General features: G+C 33.8%; 1 protein-coding gene across 1 annotated transcript; it reads right to left on the reverse strand.

Moving 5' to 3' along the window:
• LOC109836500 (sterol 3-beta-glucosyltransferase UGT80A2) lies at positions 1,653 to 19,196 on the reverse strand. The gene is made up of 14 exons (XM_020404410.1): positions 18,935 to 19,196; positions 15,675 to 15,859; positions 13,752 to 13,991; positions 11,455 to 11,566; positions 11,178 to 11,348; positions 10,721 to 10,784; positions 10,507 to 10,564; positions 4,701 to 4,878; positions 4,178 to 4,311; positions 3,348 to 3,450; positions 3,176 to 3,252; positions 2,729 to 2,776; positions 2,489 to 2,638; positions 1,653 to 2,073 (listed from the first exon to the last, which is right to left on the reverse strand). The coding sequence occupies exons 1-14, from the start codon at positions 19,008 to 19,010 to the stop codon at positions 1,888 to 1,890; spliced, it is 1,782 nt and encodes a 593-aa protein (XP_020259999.1). The 5' UTR covers positions 19,011 to 19,196; the 3' UTR covers positions 1,653 to 1,887.

Consider the following 23,641-nt stretch of genomic DNA (forward strand, 5'->3'; position numbering starts at 1 on the left):
TCTAGACAGTTGAACAGATCATTTTACCTTTTACCGAGGACGAATTTTTTGAAATAGACCTATTCTAGTTTTTATTGACAAATACCGATCATGTTTAGATTTATTTACAAAAATAGATGTTGCTTTAGCTGGTTGTTTAAAAAATATATATTGTTTCTTATTAGCACGCTTAATTGGGGAAGAGTTAGTTAAGGATCAGTTTGGTAAGCTTATCTTGTGGTGCTTTTGCTTTTTTCTACATTTAAGGGGTGCTTTCAGATGTAACCTTCAGGTGTTTTTTAAAAGCAGCTTCCGTTTTCTTAGTTTACATATCATTATATGACATTTATCTTTTGACATTGATTTGTAAGAATAATTTTATGAAGCACATTAATCGCTTTTGAGAATAAAATAGCTATTTTTACTAGTTTATATAAGTTTCTTATAGAAGAAAAAGCAACTTAGCAGAAGCTCTAGGTTGTATACAAGGACAAATAAGTAGCATTTACTCTTAGAAAATATGCGGAGTGGATGAAGTTATCAAGTAGCGAATGGTAGTCAGAGTGTTTTTAAATCTTTTCGATTTTATGGTGCAAGGTAGTTAATTTTATGGTGGATGGTAGTTAGGGTGCTTTTCAATTTTATGAATAGACTTTTAAAAAATTATTGCCAAAAGTGAGATGAAGTATCTTATTATTAGAAAATTTTGGGAATGGAGCATCTTACTAATAGAAAATTTTGAGAGTAGAGAGGGTCATCAAGTAGTGGATGGTAATTAGGATATTTTTGAAAAGTATTGTCAAATAGTGGATGGTAATTTCACTAATTTGGATGATATGAAGTATCTTGCATTTAGAAAATTTTCTGTAACAATTATATAGTCTCCTTTCCTTATATTAAACATACTTCTCACTTACTAGACTGATCTTGTGACGTGTGTTTGTTCTCATAATTCTTCTAACTAATTATATCAATGTTTTACTTAAATTATAATTCCTCTAACCAATTATATCAATGATTTACTTAAATTACAAAAATTGCCATTGGGCAACTAAAAACACCGCCAAAAGTCAGAATATTTTCATTAGAACTGAGACGGTTATTAGAATGGGATAAATTTTTCATCGTGGGATATTTTTCAGTGTGATAATTAGGAGTAATATTTTGAAGCAGGATATTTCAGTGAAACAATTATTTGTATGGTTTAGGATAATCCGTGACCATCAAAGTATACAAGTAATGTATCATAATGCCATTATTACATTTACTATTATTAATTAATAAACATTTACTTCAATGTTAAGTAATATTGAATAACTATTGGTTAGACTATAAAATATTATTACAATAATAAATAAAAAAGCATTTTCCTTTCCGCGTGTATCTTTTTTTTTAGAGGATAAAAGGGATGATACAAAGTGGGAGCTTTTACAGAATAGATAATACATAAACGAGAAGGGGTTGGTAGGAGGGACACCTACATCCTAAATTAGATTAGGATGAGAATTATGACTAATATGTATTCTAAGCCAACTTGAAAAGCATGCTTCACCTCTTAAGTTTCCTGAGAAACTAAAGAGAACTCAAGTTCATGCGAATATTCACCCAACATACAGAATCTGATTTTAATGGCAAAAAAAAAAACATGTGCTCTCGAGATTACAATCATAAGATAAAAGCAATTGGCATTCTAGCCTTCAGACATGCCCACAATTTAAACTTTTCTAATTGAAAAAAAAACTATTACATATAACCAACAATATAATGACGAAAACAACCCATTATTTCAAATTTCGTCCTCCATATCAGAAGAAGCTCTGAACATATACTATTATACAACAACAACGGCTGAAAACATGCTCCAGTGTTTGTAGAAGACAAACAACCTGATGACACTGAAACTCAAGATCATGAACAGCCAAAACATTTTCTTACGGGACCAAGAATTTCCTCAATGGGTGATGGTTGATAATCTACAGGACGCTCCGGAGTCTCTGATCTTTTAGGAAGATGCTTGAAAAACGCTTTTACAGCTCCGGTCACCCCATCTTCCGTTTTCATGGCCTCTGCTAGTTCTACAGCCTGTTCCTTCACCTGTAATTTCGTAGAGAGATCAAAAATCATATCCAAACACCTTCATTTTTTTTTCTATAAAAAAACAATTAAGATAATACTTCACTTAAATTGGAGGAGACAGTCCTTTAACATAAATGAACTGAATAATAGGCTTTGTTGTTGTGTTGTTCCTGTTACGTAAAGCATATAATGACCCTAAATATTATCTTCAAAGCCACTATCGTCTCTAAAACCACAATGGTGAAAACCAGCATTATAATAGTGCAAACCCTACGTGTTTTCATCTTAGCAATTGGAATTGGAATAAAGGGATATCTGAATCCTAATGCACAAGGCATACAAATCACACTACATCCATGATTTGCTAAAAGTTAAACCAAATCCATCTCATGAGAAGATCCTAGATGTTGATAGAGAGAACATTAAAAATTACCTTGGGATTCAACATATAATTTATGGCGTCAACTAGCTTTGGCAGGGAGAATTGATCGACGGGTATAGGAGCGGGTCCCACTCCTCTGGCATGCACTCTATCACCCCAAAAGGGCTGGTCTCCAAAGAAAGGTACGATTGTAGTTGGACACTGTCAAATACCAGCAACAAACCGTGTTATATTAGGTTACTAACTTAAGCAAAAATCAACAAAAGACAAAAAGAAAAGAAAAATAGAGACCGCAGCTTTAAGGCCAGCAGCCGTTGTTCCTGCACCACCATGATGGACCTGAAAACAGTAATCATAATATAAACCGTTGTTCAGATTCAGTGTACATCCGGCCTTCAATCGAACTTATTACTATACTAATCCCTGAGAAAATGAGAGGAAAAAATTTGATACCCATCACCAATATAGAAGTATAATTTTACATGAATAATGTTAGTGTATTAAATGTTAGTGTCTTATCTCTTATGATGTTGCAAAAACCAAAGCCTTTATATAAAACCGAATAAAAGCATATCTTATCTCTTATGATGTTGCAAAAACCAAAGCCTGTATATAAAACCGAATAAAAGCATATCAAACTATACAACAAAGATTGTTGATTCCAATATAAGCTAAAATCAAGAGTATGTTGATTCCAATATAAGCTAAAATCAAGAGCAACGGAAATAGGAAGCTTACCACTGCCTTGCACCGTAAGAATAACCAATCATGGGGAACGTTATCCAATAGATATATAGATTTCTTTGGCTCTGCCACTGAGAAAACAGTGTATTTGATAAAAGTTGGGTAACAGTAGACACATGTATGTAATACTAGTAATAGATAGATAGAACAGGATCCACAAACTTACAATTCCCAAGGCCACCCCAGCCTTTGTTAATGATGCCTCTCTGTTTGGTGGTTTCTAAGGCCTCCACAATGATTTGAGTCATCTTTTCTGGTTCTTGAACAGGCTTTTAATACGAAAAAATAGAATAATACAAAAGAATCAGTGGGTCATAAAAAAGAACATCAATAAATACCAGAGCATCAGTAACTTAAAAAGAACATAACTTGAAAAGAACCTTCAGAGCATCAGTAATGGAGCAATTAGTAATGTTTGGACCAATTCAAGTAATGTTCAGTATGGCAAATAACATAACTTAGGCAGTGATGTACATTATATTAGGAAAGAAGTAAACAATCTATGGATGAAGTTTCTCAAAACGTTTAATACATTTAATTTCCTGTCAGTGTAAATTTTTATTTTGTAAGATGAAACTTTTGTGTAATGGGCAAATGCATACAAATTTTTTACACATAACATCAAATAGCTGAAAGGCATATTACTTGTTAACAAACAAAAGAAGTTACTAATCTCCTTGATTCCAATGATTAACACCTTTATAATGCAGATCAGCAGGTAATTGCAGCTTATGTATTTGTTAAGGAAAACTTTGCAGGCTACGTGTGATTTTAATACCATATATAAACTGTGGACAAGCTTCTTCTTCGCGTATTAAGTGAGAAAAAGATGCAATACTCAAATCATAAAAAAAAACAAGCATACGCAATAACAGCATGCATCATATCTGTAACAGTAAAGTAGAAAGATATAAAAAGATAATTTCTAGTCAAACTAATATGAAAGACACTTCATTGAGAAATGTAAGCAATAAAAATACTGGGAAAGAAACTCACAAGGCTACCAAATCCAACATAAATGGGCTTTTCTTCATCAGCTTCAAGCCATTTTACAAGCTCTTCTGGAGGTTCGTAATTTGATGCAAGATCAAGGAAGCAAAATCCAACCACATCAATCCTCGGTCCCCAGTCTGCAACATAAAAGATAAAAATGATAATAATAGAAGGAATCCAGAAATCCTTTTGATCCGCTGATTCTATGAAAGTGGGAAAATCAAGCTTTTCATTTCACATAATCTTACTAATATTGATGAATATTTATTTCAAAAAATTAAAACCAAAAAGCAAATAAAAATATTTTGTTAAATAAACTAATCATCATAGAAAGTACATATTAGTCTAAAAACAATAATAACAGATAAGCAAGTAATTACAATTAGTTTGATAAATTTGAATGAGAGCAAGAAAAAAATGGCAAATGGTCAAGTATGATGATAAAAGCTACATTAAGGTTGTGGCACAATGCTTATTAATGGGTAGTAAGCATAGTTTTTATCATAGAACATAAATCAGGGTTGACCTTTAGGCTTGGGAACTAAATGAGGACTCCAAATATATCCGTGAGGAATGTCAGAAGCGGATCCCTGTGCACCACTTAGGTAAGTGACGGGTCGCAGTTTCAACTTCTTTTTCCTAAATTCATTTATCATATCCCGTATCCCAAGCCAAATCATAGAATCAACAATTTGATATGAAAGCTGCACAAAAAGATTTCAAGAACAATAAGTAAATGCATAAAAAACAAAATTTCTGTATGTAACAGAGGAGCAAATTGAAATGGCATACAAAACATAAATATATCACTAGATGAAAGAAAGTGAACTCAGAATTAACCAAAACTAAACCTCATTAGGCCAGCCTGCATTGTATCATATTAGTGAAATCTATTTCAAAGGAGAGCAACGTAATGCAACGGAGGGAAGGAATTAAAAAAATCTCGAACTTTTGTTTCGAGTAATACAAACTCTTTATAAACTAGCAGAAATGTTGTGGTGGACTAAGATGTGCTGACATGTAGTAAATTTATTAGATATCAAGATCTGTATTATTTGAGGACAACAAACAATATATAGGAAACAACTTTACCAAAATATATACGCTCTAGCTTTTTATCCTGTAGGTGAATATTAGAAAGTAACTTTGGTCCTACCAAGCCAAAACCCTACCGGTTCAAACATAAAGAGTAAAACCATAGTTCAAAATGTATACCTAGCACTGACACTTCTATTAGCATGTTCTGCTGTGCCAGACATGCGTATTGTATGTATTTTTCAGAATTGCTTGCATGTTGGCATGTCATGTCCATGTTGGCATCTGCATATACATGTCCATGCTATATAGACATAAATTGTTAGAATGGATCGGGTTTTAGGCAATGACGAGAAATATTAGCCTAAGAAACTAGTCTCCAAAAGACATTAGCGGTAGAGGTGATATTTTCCAACGTTCTAGGATTGTTTTTCTACCTAATAACAATTGATTGATGGCTTTCGAAATTACAACCAGACAACTTTAAAGTTCGAGTTCAAAAATCATTGAAGAATAAGTTGGTCCTTCCTACAAATCCCATTTCAATGAAATCCCCTTCATTTCATTAAGTTTGTGAACTTAGGAAATGAAGTGAGACAACAAAAGAAGGGAAAATACTTTATTACACTGACTGATGCAAGATCAGCACCCCATCATCATCTAAATTTATGATAAGCTGGAAAAAGTTCCGGAATAAGAAGTTGCACCATATTCCGCTCATTCAGAATGACAATAAAATTGGAAAAGAAAAATAAAACTCACTGGGTCCACAAATCTACATCTTTTTGTTTCCCTTTTTTTATTTTTTTCCCAAAGAGAAAAATCGGGGGGGGGGGGGGGGGGGAGGGGGGGGGGGGCATGATTATTTGGTTACTATCTTTCCGCCGATATTTCAAGTTGGCAGATTTAAGATATTACATGGAAATACTAGTATGTATAGCTGAGGCTAGTTTATTCTTTTATTCCAACCAAATGTCACAGTTGTGAGATGACTAATGATGGAAATTTTAAGACTACCAGTATTGTACATGTCAATTCTAATCATGTTTTAGGTCATATCTTTTCTTGAAGACATGAGCAACCAAATTTGAGATTCGAAAAGAGAAGTCCGCATATTGATAAGTCTGAGCCCAAGCACATAGATGCTTTTGTACTTATTGAAGGTATATTCTGCCTAAAATAATAGTTGTCTCACATTGCCACAATTCAGAAAGTCTTTAAATTGAGGGAGTGAAACTACTTGATTCAGCAGATGAATAGGTCTGTTGTAAATGCAAACTAAGAGGAGAGAAAGATTCTCACGGACGGCGATAGCCCAGCACATCTGTTTTAACAACGAGAAAGAGGATGCGGAAATTCCACTGGTTGCAGCCTCCATTGCATCAGATGATGGATCAGTGGCACCGGCAGTTCTAAATAAATATCAGAATAAGTTTATAACCATTACTATATCAAGCCTTAATCTTATTCAGAAATAATCAGCGCCATAAAAACAATCAAATGGATGAATCAGTACCAAGAATACAAAACTCACGTCCAATGGGGCATTGTAAAGAATATGTGGATTGGTACTTTTTAACAGCCTCTGCCCTACGTGTGTAATTCTGAACAAGCATTTTTGTCATGTCAGGCAATGACTCAAGAATCCATGCATATAAAGCATAATAATCACTGATCCCTGGATGTAAGGACAGCAGAAGAAACATATCAAAACGGCAACACCGCAATCCCTTAATGGTCAAGGATTGAAGTCTGTGTGATGTACACATGATATGCTTTGTGTGGCTTTGTGGGGAAAGTTACAGGCTTTTGGGGGTTATTGTCAGACACTTCGGAAATTCGAGATTTTATGGGAAAAACTAAAGTTCGGCAAGAGAGGTTGTGGGTAACGCCATAAAGTTTTGGGGTTTTCTTATGTGAAATTTACCCAAAAATAAATTAAAGATGATGTGAAGAAGGTGAAAGAGTCAACACAATAAGAAAAATTAGAAGAAGACCAACCATAATGCCAGGTGATTCGCAATTAATGGCATGCTGCCTTGAAGGAATTCCTGAATCCATCTCGGGGTCCTTGGCAGGTGGTAAGCAAAGAAAATATATTTCCTTGAGCTGTTTCCTTTGAATAGGTATCTCTGAAGCGCAGAAGGTAAAAAGCCTTTATCTTGACCATGTCCCTTGTTCACAAATACAAAAACTGTAGTCAAAATTACAAAGTTCTGCCAAAATTGTCAGTGCAGTAGTAAGCTCTAAGCAAAAATAGAAACCCAGATGAGGTATTCAAATAACATCCAGCAAGAACTTTCGGGTCTCCTCCTAAAGGGTAAAAACTCCAGTCCAGCTGTCAATACGAATCTTTGAAGTTTGCATGAGTTGGCAAGTCTGACACGTGTGCCCGTAGTCCTGAAAACAACCTTAATGTCACTGTACAAACATTATCCTAAAAAGTACCTTTACAGACCAAGGGATTTGGTCTATAAAAGAAGCATATTTATATAAACAAATCATATTTTCTCTTTTATTTCATAGATATGGTTTACTACAGACTGCAAGACACAATGCAAATAATGGGAAAAGGCTTCTGGCTAGCAGAGACAACCCGCATTTTTGAACGGAAGTAGGCTAATTGATGATAGATGATGATGACTATGATTTATGATGCCAAGACTCTGGCAAAGATTTTGAGTTTGAGGCTTTCAAAATAAATAATTAGTATTATAATTGGATGTTTTGTTGAGATCCAATTTTTCATGAGTTAAGATATAACCGATGCATTTAATACTATTTTATTATTACATTCAATTATTTATATTATTTTTGTATTTCAATGTTTTAATTTTGAGGCAGGTAGGTACGATGAGTTGAGGAATAATTTCTCTTATGAATATTGTTCAAGTGTGATTGAAAGAGTATTGAATAATATCATAATATATAATATATAATTAGTATTCAGATAAATGGGGTGTTATGTAAAGCAAGACAAGCACATTTTCCCTCTCCACCCATAGCATTGTATTGCAAGTATGTATTAACAAAAATATATATGATACAACCACGAATAAATAGAATTGATAATATAAATAAATATAGAAATATTTTTATAGAACACATCATATAGATAGACAGATTTTGGATAAAGTATATACATATAAACTTTTGAAATATGGAATAAAAAGGGAACAACCACCAAGTAGTAATTCAAATAATGAAATAAAAAGAGATCATCGTATTCGAAAACTCGCCATAGGAGTTTTACAATATAGAAGGAAGAAAAGAAAAGTTAGTTGCTGGAATCATACTTTGAATTAACACCATTAAATAAGCGATATATACATAATTTTGATAGAGCTAAAATAATAAATGATAAGAAATATAATGAATTGATATTAAATTGATACCACAACATAAAATATGTATGTAGAAAGAAATGGTAAAGAAAAAAAAGATTAAAAAATATAAATGTATGAGATTAGAGATAAATCACTCCTCAAAGGACCCCTCAGACCTCCAATATCCCTTCAATTAATGAACACTATCAAAAAATGAAGAAGTACCTCAAGACAGACATATAGAATATAAAAAAACCTCTCTCTCTCTTAACTCTCCATCGACCATAAAAATGAATACCCCACCCAACCATCCACGATAAATGAGCAATATATACATATAAATATATTATTATTGTGTTGCCCACACACACCCTATCTCTCGTAATTAATTAACTCTCTTTAATTTATTTTTGGGTCCCACTCACCACCAAAACAAAAATTTACCGACGCCTCCCACTCCCACACCAACAAAAAAAAATAAAAATACATAATAAGGATTTGTTGCTTCCTCTCACTCCAAAGACCACCCCCATAGGAAATACCATGATAAAAAAATGAAATAAACAAAAAAATGTAATTTAAAAGAAAAAAGATATTGTTAAAGGGTAACAGAAGATTCAATATTGTCATTAAGGGATGATGTGTTGTTTGATATGTTTATTATGCTTTATTACATAGGGATAAGATATTATTATGATTTATATGAATTGATATTGACCCTCTCTGATGATGAAAATGTTGTTAGCCGAATACCAGCACCCCACCACACACCCACACCCACCCCCCCCCAGATGGAAGAGGGTTAAAAGTAATAAAATATTTTCCTCAAATCCGCGTCTCCTTTCCCTATACTATCCCTCCTTGATTTGTTTATCGGAGTGTTTTATGAATAGATTAGGCTGATATATCACCATCCCCCAATTACTCCACCCTCACCTCCTTCCTCCAATGAGGTGAATGATAACTCCCTATGATGCAATATGGCACACCGCAACACACAAAAACCAAAAACAAAATAGAATAACTCAAAAAATATAAATATAGAATGTTAAAAAGGTGATCTGATATAGGGTGAGATATTTATATAATATTAGTTGGAATTTAAAAAGAATATTATATGATGAAAAAAGTGTTTAATAATAAATACAATATATACATACCACTATGATCGCAATCGATCGCACCACGACACTACCATCTACCTACCTTTAGGAGAATATATCTACATAAGTACCCGCACCATCCATCACTACATTCCGCCTACCTATCTCACCGATTATAAATAGAATCACAACATTGGTGTACATAAAAATATATATATAATAAATAAACATAGATAGAATTGAATGTAAAATATGTAGTACTTAAAATTTAATAATGTAGTCATTAACCAACTTGAACTTTTATCTGTTGAATACAAAGAATAATAGTAGTATAACATACTATATTTAATGTAATTAATCTTTTAACATGAAGTTGAATATCAGGGGAAAGATAGTAAAAAATTATCTGAAAACACAAAACAACACACAAGATTTTATTTGGAAAAAATAAAAGGAATCTTTCCCCGATATTTCAAGTTGGCAGGTAAAAGATATTACATGGAAATACTAGTATGTATACTGAGCTAGTTATTCTTTTTATTCAAACTAAATGTCAAGTTGTGAGATGACTAATGATGGAAATTTTAAGACTACAGTATTGTACATGTCAATTCTATCATGTTTTAGGTCATTATCTTTCTTGAAGACATGACACCAAATTTGAGATTCGAAGAGAAGCATATTGAAAGTCTGAGCCCCAAGCATCATGAGATGCTTTGTACTTATTGAAGGTATATTCTGCCTAAAATAATAGTTGTCTCACATTGCCACAATTCAGAAAGTCTTAATTGAGGGAGTGAAACTACTTGATTCAGCAGATGAATAGGTCTGTTGTAAATGCCAACTAAGAGGAGAGAAAGATTCTCACCCGATAGCCAGCACTCTGTTTAACACGAGAAAGAGGATGCGGAAATTCACTGGTTGGCCTGCCAATTGCATCAGATGATGGATCAGTGCACCGCAGTTCTAAATAAATATCAGAATAAGTTTATACCATTACTATATCACCTTAATTCTATTCAGAAATAATCACGCCATAAACAAATCAAATGGGAATGAATATACCAAAATACAAAACTCACGTCCATGGCATTGTAAAGAATATGTGGATTGGTACTTTTAACGCCTCTGCCACGTGTGTATGTCCTGAACAAGCATTTGTCATGTCAGCAAATGGACTCAAGACTTCCAATTGCATATAAAGCATAAATAATACTGATCCCTGGATGTAAGGAAAGCAGAAGAAACATATCAAAACCAACACAGCATCCCTTAATGGATCAAGGATTGAAGTCTGTGTGATGTAACACATGATATGCTTTGGGTGGCTTTGTGGGGAAAGTTACAGCTTTTGGGGGGTTATTTCAGACACTTCGGAGTTCCGAGATTTTATGGGAAAAACAAAGTTCGCAAGAGAGGTTGTGGGTAACGCCCTAAAGTTTTGGGGTTTTCTTTGTGAAATTTACCCAAAAATAAATTAAAGATGATGTGAAGAAGGTGAAAGAGTCAACACAATAAGAAAAATTAGAGAAGACCAACCATATGCAGGTGGATTCGCAATAATGGCATCTGCCTTGAAGGGAATGCCTGAATCCATATCGGGGTCCTTGCAGGCTGGAAGCAAAGAAAATATAATTTCCTTGAGCTGTTTCCTTTGAATAGGTATCTCTGAAGGCGCAGAAGGTAAGAAACCTTTATTCTTGACCATGTCTGTTCACATACAAAAACTGTAGTCAAAATACAAAGTTCTGCAAATTGTCAGTGCAGTAGTAATGCTCTAGCAAAAATAGAAACCAGATGAAGGTAATTCAAATACATCCAGCAAGAACTTTCGGGTCTCCTCCTAAAGGGTAAAACTCCAGTCCAGCTGTCAATACGAACTCTTTGAAGTTTGCATGAGTTGCAAGTCTGACACGGTGCCCGTAGTCCTGAAACAAAACTTTAATGTCACTTCACATTATCCAAAAAGTACCTTTACAGAACAAGGGATTTGGTCTATAAAAGAAGCAATTTATATAACAATCATATTTTCTCTTTTATTTCATAGATATGGTTTACTACAGACTGCAAGACACATGCAAATAATGGGAAAAGGCTTCTGCTACAGAGACAACCCCATTTTGACGGAAGTAGGCTAATTGATGATGATGATGATGACTATGATTATGATGCCAAGACTCTGGCAAAGTCACACTTGAACAATATATCATAAGAAAATTATCTCAACTCATGCTACCTACCGCTCAAAAGTTAAAACATTGAAATACAAACAATAATATAAAATGAGATTGAATGAATAATAGTAAAAGAGTTAAAGGCATCTGGTTATATCTTAACTCAGAAAAATGGATCTCAACAATAACATCCAATTATAAATATATCTAATTGATTTATTTGTGAACCCTCAACTCAAAATCTCCAAATAATAGTTCCAAAATAATGTCAGCTCATTATTTAACTTATGATAAATATCCAGAGGTAAGAAATACGAAGTAGAAAGGAAACAGCTGTTAATAAATAAGGTAAGATATACAACTAAAGGTTAAGGAGAGAAGGCATAAGAGCTATTGTCAAGAGGCCACAGCAAAAGGGAAGAATTATCTTCTTTTAGCTTTTCAGACAGGGAAGTTCTTTTGTTTGGCCCATTTTGCAAGGTATCAATGGGTTGACCAGGGAGGGGTTTTTTGGCACCGGTATCCAGGCCCGTCATATTTCCAATCAATTCAAAGGATTAAACCACTTCATTCTATGACACGAGTTTATGCATTTGCCAAACAAATTGGTGAGTTGTTCAGGATTTTAGAGTTATATTTATTTCTGAACTCCTATAGGCATGTTGTTGTCCAAAATCATTATACTTCCAGAGAAATTAGATATGTTGAAGTGTTGATATTTAATATTTACCTTCTTTTTTACAAGGAGAGTACTCGCATGGGCACAATAATACTGAAGTGCAGTAGTAAAATCTTGGGCATACACATATGCATGCCATATGACAAGCTCCATTTGTGGTTCAGGTTACCCGTCACATGGGCCAAACCACTAGCATTACCCATCTTTTAAGTTATGCCATGATTCGAAGGTCAGGATGGACATAACTGCTCCCATACAACATTATGCCCAGAGATGGATTTGGAACTAGATCAATCAACATTGACCATGCATCTTTATTAAACCAAACCATGATTGTTCTTTTTTTTAAACTTCCAAGTGCATTGATCTAGAACTAAATCTATAACAGAATCAAAATTTAAATGATAGTAAAATACATGTATGTATAGAGAAATTTTGCAATGAGAACTTCTGTAAGAACCTGCACCATCCATCTTGTTCAACCCATCAAAATTAATGTAAGAGTGAGAGCTCTGGTTGTTTTAAAACTCCCTTTACCTTCAAACACATGTTGTAATCACTTTAGAAAAGAAGATGAGCTTGGTGCAAGGGAAAAGTTCTGGCTTGAATTTCATGTTTAGAATGGCTAAACAGATAGATAAAGTGATAGATATCTAGATAGATAGATAATGGGCAAACCCACCCATTTCATTATAGATATATAGATAGATAGATAGATAGATATATAGATAGTGATCAAACCAAATCATTTTATTATAGATAGATTGATAGATAGATGCAAGCAAACCCATTGATTTCATTGGTACAGCTACTGGTAGTAATCCTTTCAGCTTCCATCCAACATAATTTACAATTCTATGTGAAAACAGTTAAACATTTATAGAATATGATCTCCAAAATTAAAAAAAGAGTTTCAAACAACAAACTCAAACAATAGAGCAGAGCAACATCCATAATTTTGGAAGTATAATGGATAGAATTGCTAGATTAGAAGCCACAAAAACAAAATAATAGAATGTCCAGCATCCTCCTTTCACTAGGTCATCAGCTTGTTGACTACCTCACTACTTGATTGTATAACATTTAAGTATATATATATAGTTATGTATAAAGTGGTACAGATATCTTTGCAAGGAGAAGTGTATTAAATATTAATATTAAAATCACTATATTACAAACATAAATGAGTCTAAGAAATAGAATTGCAATTGTAAAACTACTAGGTCCAATTAACATATTCAACAAACTAAAAACCCTCACCTGTAAACGTTTACCTATAGCAACAAAAGGCTGGACATCACCTCGTGTACCGACAATAAGCATAACTATCTGTAAAGGAGGTATATACTGGAGGTCAGTTTCTAGAGGTTCTTCATCAGCAGCTTCTCCATAAGTATCTACAGGAGCAATATCAAGAGGCAAAGGTTCGATATTGCTTGGAACCTCGACTACCACAGTTCCATCATGTTTTACTGTAGCTATCCGATTTAACATCTTGAGCTGCATTACCAAACCGAAAGAAGTCTTAAGTTTTATCATAAATTGTGATTACTGCTCATGCACTTAAAACTAACTCTAGAAAATAGCAATAAAGAAGAGGTAGAACATAATAAAGAATCTCACTTAGAGTAAACATGGAGTAGAAGCATATTTATCCACATAACATTTATCGCCAGAAGGCCCGGATCTATTAGCACAAGATAAAATACGATACAAACCAATGCCACACATCCAACAGAGAATCATAATTGGGATTATGGTTTTTTAGTAGATAGTGACTGTCATAAGACTAAGGCCTCCAACAGCTTAGAATGAAACAACAATGTTACAATGAAGTACTTAATTACTTCTCTGATGTCCAAAAACAAGATTTTTGGAAATAAAAAAGAATCGCCGTATCTATGTTATGTTGTTTTTCCATAAAAGTGTATTCACATAAAAAGAAATGGAAGAAGAAAGAGCAAAACAATAATCAATCATAAAAATTTAGTCAGGAAGAATAAAAATGTCAGTAATTTGTGGTCAATTCCATAGACCAAAATTACAGGAATCTATAGCTCACATAACATGGTTTATTAACCAATTTGACAGTAGACACTTCTCAAATGCATCAAAAAATGTCATGAGCTAACTGAGATGACCAAGAAAATCCAATCAACACAGTTTGATATCACGAATTGAAGGGTTTTCCATCAACATATATGTCTATAGAAACTTCTTGAGACTTAAAAAGATAGTTCATTCCCATTAAAAAAGGTTGTTTCCATTGTCCTATCAGTAAAAGTTCAGAGTTTCAGAAGTTGTATACAGGTCAGTGAGCCATACTAGAACTCTACAAGAGAAAATCATTTTACATAAAAAAAAGCAGCTGATCAAGAAGTCCACAGGAAAGTCTAGTTTAGAGAGAATTTACCGTTACTGTGAAATTATGTATTTTAACAAGGGGACTAAGATGGAAGCTCCCGCCATCAAGAACTAGTTAAATTTTACCGCTTGATTTTGTTCGAGTTAGGTAAAAGTAAGGCCTACATAAGCCAGCTAACCCCTAAAACGGCAAAGAATTAGGGTGGAGTTCAAAGGTAGAAATGACTCCCATTAATATTTTGGCATATACCTATCTACTTTTTGTATGAAGGTTATGCTTCATAATTCCATCTTTAATATGGAGTTAGGCTTTTTGACGAGATATGAGCTCCCATCTTACAACCTCCTGAAAATTCATTACGTCCAGACCTCATCTTTTCAAGCCAAACAAAGCTGAATCCCATCTCCAGATGGAATTATGGTTTGTCAAACCAAACAGACCTAAGAATTTATAAGAACTAGGCCCTATCTTTTCAAGCCAAACAAAGCTCAATCCCTAAAAATTCATTAGGTCTAGGCCTTACATTTTGTGAGGTATTTCAATAAATTCTTGTTGCAGTAACTCCTGCATATATAGCTGAAATGATACCCTCAATAATCTCCCATGCCTTTTGCTCGAAAATGCCTCTGAGGAAAATCAATTAAGGTGAAATAAACACACATCACAATAACAAATCTAAGCCACAGGAACTAATTCTTTACAAATTTGCAAATCGGCCACATGTTGCAACTGAACAAAAAATAAAATTTACCTAGTACCATCTTTATCAAACTAAGAACTAGTAATTATTAAAGGAAAAGGTAGAAAGGGATTCAAACCTTCTTTTTGTCAGACATCTTATCATCGAATAATTGAGCTGTGGGGTCAGTTCGTAGATTTTGTCTCCGCCTCTCAGTTTTCGATCTTTCAAAGTTCTGTTGACCCGTCGATGTCTCTGATATTTCTGAGTTTTTTGTTCCGCTAGGCATAGTATTTGCCCTAGGTAGACTCCTGTCATTGATCACTGTATAGAAAGGATTTAGAAGTTGCATGACACAATAAATTATACCCCCTCCAGTTGATTAACTCGCAGCGCATATTCATTTCATTAAAGATGGTTTATATATGATGGGTTTATGATAATAAACTGATCAGAACATTCACCATGCATTCTTTATCTAGTTATAAATATCACGCAAATCCGAAGAGACAGATATATAACACAACATAGTTTCGAAAATAAATCACTTATTCAGAATTTTCGTAAAATATGGACTTGAACATTAAACGAACTGGAAATTTATGGGGTGAATTTATATCAATACATTGAGACAGACCTTTGCAAAATCATAAGAAAATTACATATAATTTTTTTGCATGATGATCTGGTGCATACTTGTGAAAAAAGGAATCCAAGGAGGGTGGAATAGTATTATTTATAATCAGGGATACACATAGGGTCTTGTATATTTTTTTCAATCTCCAGAGAGGGATACATACAGGGTCTTTCATAACTTATCAAACTCTAGAGTATGTATACATCATTCCTTCATCTACTTAAGTCACGTCTACATAACCAAATTGAGGGACCCAAATAGATGACATAGAAACCATGCATAGCCCTTTCTATAGGTCCACTATGACTAAACATCAATTTCATTATTTCATATAAGGGTCTACAATAGTTTCATGCTAATTTTCTTTAATCTCTCCACTCATTAACTCAAGCTACAAAGTCACAGACAGCGACAGATCGAGGATCTCTAGAAAGTGGTGTCACCACATAATAAATAATTAAAAAATAAAAACTGTTCTCGGTGAGCCTTCATATTTTGACAAAAGTAGATAATTGTATCATCGGTAACAAAATCAAGTACATGAACTTGATTTTTATTGAACAACATCTTGAGAGGAGGCATGTCGAGGAACAATTTTCGGAGCCATGTTGATTGGGGAAGTCAAGGTCGAGTTCCCGAAGGAAGACGGAGGGGCACTGGGTTTGCGATTTCTGCTCTCACGAACGAATAAAGACAAAGCAGTAGAAGAAGAGGGTTTCTTGAACGCGATCTAGCAGAGAGTTTCTCGAACATGATCTGTTTGTGAAAAACGACGCGAGAGAGATTTCTTGTAAGCTGTTTGTGACAAACAACGTGGGAGATAGAGAGATCTCTTGCGATCAGTTTGTCAAAAACAATGCGAGAGAGGGAAGATTTTTCGTGATCTGTTTGTGAGAAAAGACGCGAGAGAGAAAGCGTTACCAAGATCTCAGTAGACTTTAGGGGGTAAGGGCTGAGGTCCTTTGGCAAAATGGTGTCATGTGACACCACTTTGCCAAAGGTGGCTCCGCCCCTAACTATCAGAGCCCAACTGAGTTCCTCCACAATATAACCCCACCCATCACACCTTTTACTAGGCCATTTTGTAAATATAATACGATTGTCAAAGAAAAGCCATGAAATAGTACAAAATAAAACATCCAAATTGACTTTACTCTTCAATTCGTATACAACTGAGATGAATGTCGTAGAAATGTGAGAATCCAATTGCAATATGTTAGAATGTCTGCCCAATAGGTAGATCATGGAAAAGTTTCAACTTTCAAAGATGAGATTCACCTGGGGTGATATAATTCAAATTGGATATATGGATCTTAATAAGTGAAAATTGACCAAGGCTTTTGAGTTAGGAGTAACTGGGAACTTACACCAAATTTAAGCTTGATTTACCAGACAAATATCTCACAGATGAAGTTCACCTACACACGCAAAAACCTCTCTAACTTAAATGCGTCCCCTCAACCATATCCACCAACACCCAGCCACCTGCACATTCAAATCCCAAAGCATATGCTTACCTCAATGGAACATGGGGTATATATGAGGGCAGATGAAGTACATGAACTTGCTTTTTTTACCCATTGCATTCAATGATTGTTATCCTATAAAGCTTTGCGTTGCAATGGTTTCCACTTTATTAGACAGAATAAAATTTTCAATCACTGCTTTGTACCACTATATCCTTTGTTTTCCTTCAAATGTTGTTATGCTCCATCGATGAAACTATGATGAGACCGAATACCTGTAGCCTATGTAGCACGGACACGGATCCGATACGGCCATCCGACACGCCGACACGAGGCAAATCCTAAAAAATACATAGGATACGTGTGTTCGACACATGTGTCCGACACGGACACGACACGACACAGCTTCATGTTATGCGTGTCCGTGCTTCATAGCCTGTAGCACTCATTTTCAGACCAATTCTGCAGACGTGTATCACAGTAAGCATTTGATACGTAGTTCATGGTCTCATTTTATGATGTAGCCATTTTTGTTGGTTGTACGGTCTGATGCTAACCCATTTAAGCAAGATGGAAGAAATGCATCCTCCAAGTATGGAAATCTTCAAATTGAAAAAAACCAGGCAGGAAACTTCCCCAACACAACTGCCATGATTCAAAGTCAACCCCACCCCCCACCCCCCCAAAAAAAGAAGAATAAGAAGAAAAACCCCTCTTCTTTGGCTAAAATATCAGGCTAAAAATATCATAGCCTATACATTCTGCAATCAGATATTTCATAGGCTTGTGGTGCTCTTTGTTCGCAGCGGCATACCAAGATATATTTTATAAAAATAAAAATAAAAATAAAACTTACCCATCTGGCATTAACTACCGTCTAGTGAAGTTACCAAAATGTATCCAATTATTGAGTAAAACTCCATCATGAACAGCATATTACCAACGCCTATACTTCCCCTTGGAAATTTATTCACGTGCTTTCTGATCCTATAAACTCTTGTTGCATAATCTCCCAGTTCCATAAAGGCCTTTCTTAGGCCTTCACAAATGTAAAATTAACAACATAACACTCCTAAAGTCAGCGCCGGCTGCTTGGATTCTTTGTACCTCTGAACATAATCACTCTTAATCAAAAACAATGATAGATTCTCTCAAAACCCTAAAAAAAAACACAACCTCATGAACAATCGAATGCCCAAGATTCACACAAAACCTTGAACATCCATCAAGAAGCATCAATTTAAACCTAAAAAACCCTAATTCATCAAGATTCAGACAAGTTAAGAGAGGACGAACCTGAGGGCGATGAGCTCGAGCTTCCGCCGCCGCCGCCGCCGTTCTCCTTGCCGATGCCCCCGCTGCCATCGGCCATTGTCGAGGGTTTCGAACTCCCGGGGGAAATCGATGCTCGTTTCTCGCGAGCAAACTGAGAGAGAGCGAGAGAGATTCGAGGGCGATTGGGAATTAATTAATTTTTGTAAGGAGTAAAAAGAAAGTAAAAGATTGCTGGGAGACGGACGAGGAGTCGCTTCTTTTGACGGTTATTCGCCGCTAAACTATTTATTTAAATAATCTTTATCCATGACTCTCAACTTTTTTTTTTTAAATACTTCTTGTGGCCCTGGATGTCAGTGTGCGATGAATTCATTATACACCCCTCAAATAAAGGATTTTGGATTTGCCCCTCGGAAAAAGAAATTGCATATGTACTTTTTTTTTTTGAGCAAGTAGGGAATTTATTAATTCATGAAATCATGTCTTACAACCTCAGCCAATAGCAATGGCATTTCATCCGCCCATGTATTTGTTATAAAGATGCAACATAGATGCCAAAAGGTGAGCAACCATATTCTTTCCCCTCTTCACAAAAGAAAATAAACATGTGAAAATGCATATTTCTTCAGGTAAGCATTCTCATTGCTTGTTCAAAGTCTATCGTCGTTCTTTGATAACCACCTGCGATACAAGAAGTATCTCATGCTCAATTGTCATTAGTTCTGCCATTAACGCTGAGCATGTAATGCGTTGACAAAAGCTCCCCATGCTAAGTACGCAACATGTGTGATCGTTGATCTCAAACAACAACACCACCCGTCACCAACATATATAGTTGTAGGATTTTATCCACCATCACAATTTATTTTTACCCATATACAATGTTTAAACATATTAAATTTATATTTGTACCTATGTCACTGGAACTCAAAATGCATCTTGGTTAAAATATTTTCCCAAAACATGTTATCAAAAACATTACAATGTCCTATTTGCTAGATTTTTGTGGTTGTCTTTATACATGAAGATCAATTAGCGAAAGAAACATTTTACATTTTAGAGAGGCTAGGAATCTAAAATGATATAAGGCTAACTATAGATAGGCCTGTCCATCCGGCCCGGCCCGGCCCGGCCCGACCCGGAAATCCGGGCCCGGGCCGGGCAAAACCGGAGCCCGGACCCGGGCCCGACCGGGCCGGGCTCCGGGCCGGCCTGGATTTTTTTATTTTTTTTAAATTTTAAAAACAATAAAACATAAAAATTACATAAAACTTATATTATATAATAGATATATATATTTTATACTCTTATATAAATATAATTATATATGTACATATAAGTTTATGTTATATATATGTATAGATATATAAATATATATTTATACTCTTATATGTATTTATACTATTATATAAATAACTTATTATATGTACATATAAGTTTATGTTTATATATGTGTATATATAATATAAATATACTTATATATGTATAATATATGTGTAATATATAGTATACTTATATACTAAGAGAGAGAGTATAAATATATAATAAGAGAGAGTATACACTGTACACATATATAAGAGAGAGCATACTTATACATATATATAATTATATAAGAGATATAAACATATATAAGAGAGAATATACTTATATTTATATATACTTATATACTAAGTAGCCCAAAGTATTCATGTAATTCAATATAAAGTATATGTATATATAACACACACACACACTGACACACATATACATATATTATACATAAACAAATTGTAAATACTTATAGTAATTACATAAACAAATTGTATTATACATAAAAAACACACACACACATATAAACTTATATATACACACATATATTATACATATATAAAAGAGTATATTATATAATACTTATGACATATAGTATACATATAAGAGAGTAGTATACTTATACATTATACTTACATATATATATAATTATATAATATATATATATATATATATATATATATATATATATATATATATATATATATATAATATATATATATATATATATATATATAAGAGATAATAATACTAAATAAGAGAGAGTATACTGATATATACTTATATAAAGAGTATATACACTGTATACTTATATATATACTTATACATATATTATATATATATAAGAGAGAATATACTTATATAAACTTATATACTAAGAGAGAGAGAGAGTATATATATATATACATATATTAATACATATATAAGAGAGAGTATACTTATATAAGAGAGAGTATACATTGTATACTTATACATATATATACTTATATAAGAGAGAGTATACTTATATATAATTATATACTAAGAGAGTATATATATATATATAATAATATATATTATATATATATAATATATATATTATATATATATATATATATATATATATAATATATATATATATATATATATATATATATATATATTATATAACACAATATAATATACACATATACATATATTTTATAATATACATATATTATACATATAAGAAAATAAAAAAATTAAAAAATAAAAAAATTAAAAAAAGGCATTGTTCCGGGCCGGGCCGGGTGCCGACGACGGCCTGGGCCCGGGTCTGGCCCGGGTTTCCGGGCCGGGCCCGGGCCGGCGGGCTTTTTGGACACCCCTAACTATAGATAGTTATTATTCATGAAAATGCTTTAATTATTATGCAAATGTTGTATGTGATTTTTGGATAGCCATGGTTTCCTTTTGGGCTGCAATTAGTCCCTTTGTTTTTTTAGGAGTTTTTAGAGTTCTTATCTTTGTAACTTTGATACTCTCTGTAGTCTCTCTTTAAGACATCTACTACAGATTTGGCACTACTCTCCAGCTCGGAGACGTTGCCTTAATCTGCAGTAGATATATTCTTTTGTATGTTCTTTTAACCTTGATCATCAGTCATACAATGATAGGGAAATCCCTATTTTCACTCAAAAAAAATAGAGGAAAAGTATTTGAATTTGCTGAAGAATGTAAGAAGACCATATTAATTTGGCGATATAACAAAACAAAAGGATACAAGTAGGGTTGCACATGCAAAGAAATATCTACATATGCAAATATATTTGTATATATTTGTATTAACAGATAATGACATGTTGCTTAAATCTAACTGATAGGATACGACCACGAATATGATCACGTAGCTAAATATCTAGATTTACATCCAAAATATCCGAATATATATTGACCATACAGTTGCAATTATTTTAATCATAAGATTAATGAAATTGAAACTGATTTCGATGATGAAAAAATATAGTCTTGGTCTTCCAAATATAACAAACAAATTTAATGAACTACCTTGTATCATATAAACTATAATTTTTTCGATATTATTTGATTTTCCCATATTCATTTTGCATCCACGTGTATTTTTATATCTGAATCCAGTTTCAGAGGATATAAATATGAGTTTTCCTTATCGAGACATAGATTGATGTACCTGTGTATGTATCCGCAGTCGGTAACCGGATACGAACACATCAAATGTCATATCCGAGCTATATCCGATCCGTTAACACCCCCAGGTACAACAATACAAACACAAAACACAATAGGAATGGCGTAGGTTCCAAGCAATTTGCGAGGGGCTAATAATGCAAACTAATCAATCCTAGCATGTAATGCCACAATTGTTCAAGAACTAATATGCAAAAAGATTACAAAACACAGTAAACCTGGCGTGGTTGGGTGCGGTTGGCGTGAATATATTATTCTCTGTCAACTCATCCACCACCGCGCACGTGCAGCCAGCTCAAGCCACGCTCTGCACGCGCATCTTAGATAAACGCTCCCGAAAGTAGGCGGCAATTTCTACCGCCTGATCCTCCGCTCGAAATAATATCAACCGTTGATTTTGTGACAGGTTGTGCTACTGAAATCGGACAAACACTTGACATTGTCCTCAAGCAAGTCTAATTAGAGGTAAGGAAAATAATAGGGGCACACCCCCAACCACACCTCCAACCACACCCTCTCTCTCATTTGTTACAGTACACCGAGCTCCACATGGGATTATAAAAATTTAAAATCTCATATAGGGCCCGGTGTACTGTAGCAAATGAGAGAAGGGGTATGGTTAGAGGTGTGGTTGGGAGTGTGCCCCTAGTGTCACCTTTAGAGGTAATTAGTATGCTACATGTGCGTTGTTGCACGTGGCTTACTTGGATTTAAAAAATTATTAGTAAATAATATATTTTATATTATTGATTCTTAAATATATACTAACGAATTGATCAATATAATGTTCTCTTGTGGAATACTTCTTTTTAATATATCATGCACGAAAGTTACAAATGCCACTAAAGTAAAAAAATATTAAATAATAAAAATTATCATTAGATATAAAATTACAAAAGCTATAATAGCAAGATGGAATCACAACCGTTATAAAAATATCATCTGAATAGCCCAGTTCATGGGAATTGACTTAAATCCAATAGAGAATCTTAATTAAGAGACAAATTAATATGGATTTTATACCAGAAATCAAAAAATGTTTACAATTTAATCTCATATATATAGGTTTGTGTATTCTAATTTACTCAATGAATAGAAGATAGATAGCCAATATGTAATAGTAATTAATCTTTGTAGCCTAAAGTTGATAGGAACAAAAAACTTATTGATGATTAATCAAAAAGAAGGCAAACAAAGTTTGATGATTCAACATAATTATAAATGAAAAAACAAAAA

Source organism: Asparagus officinalis, chromosome 4, assembly GCF_001876935.1.
Source record: "Asparagus officinalis chromosome 4, Aspof.V1, whole genome shotgun sequence".
Taxonomy (NCBI): Eukaryota; Viridiplantae; Streptophyta; class Magnoliopsida; order Asparagales; family Asparagaceae; genus Asparagus; species Asparagus officinalis.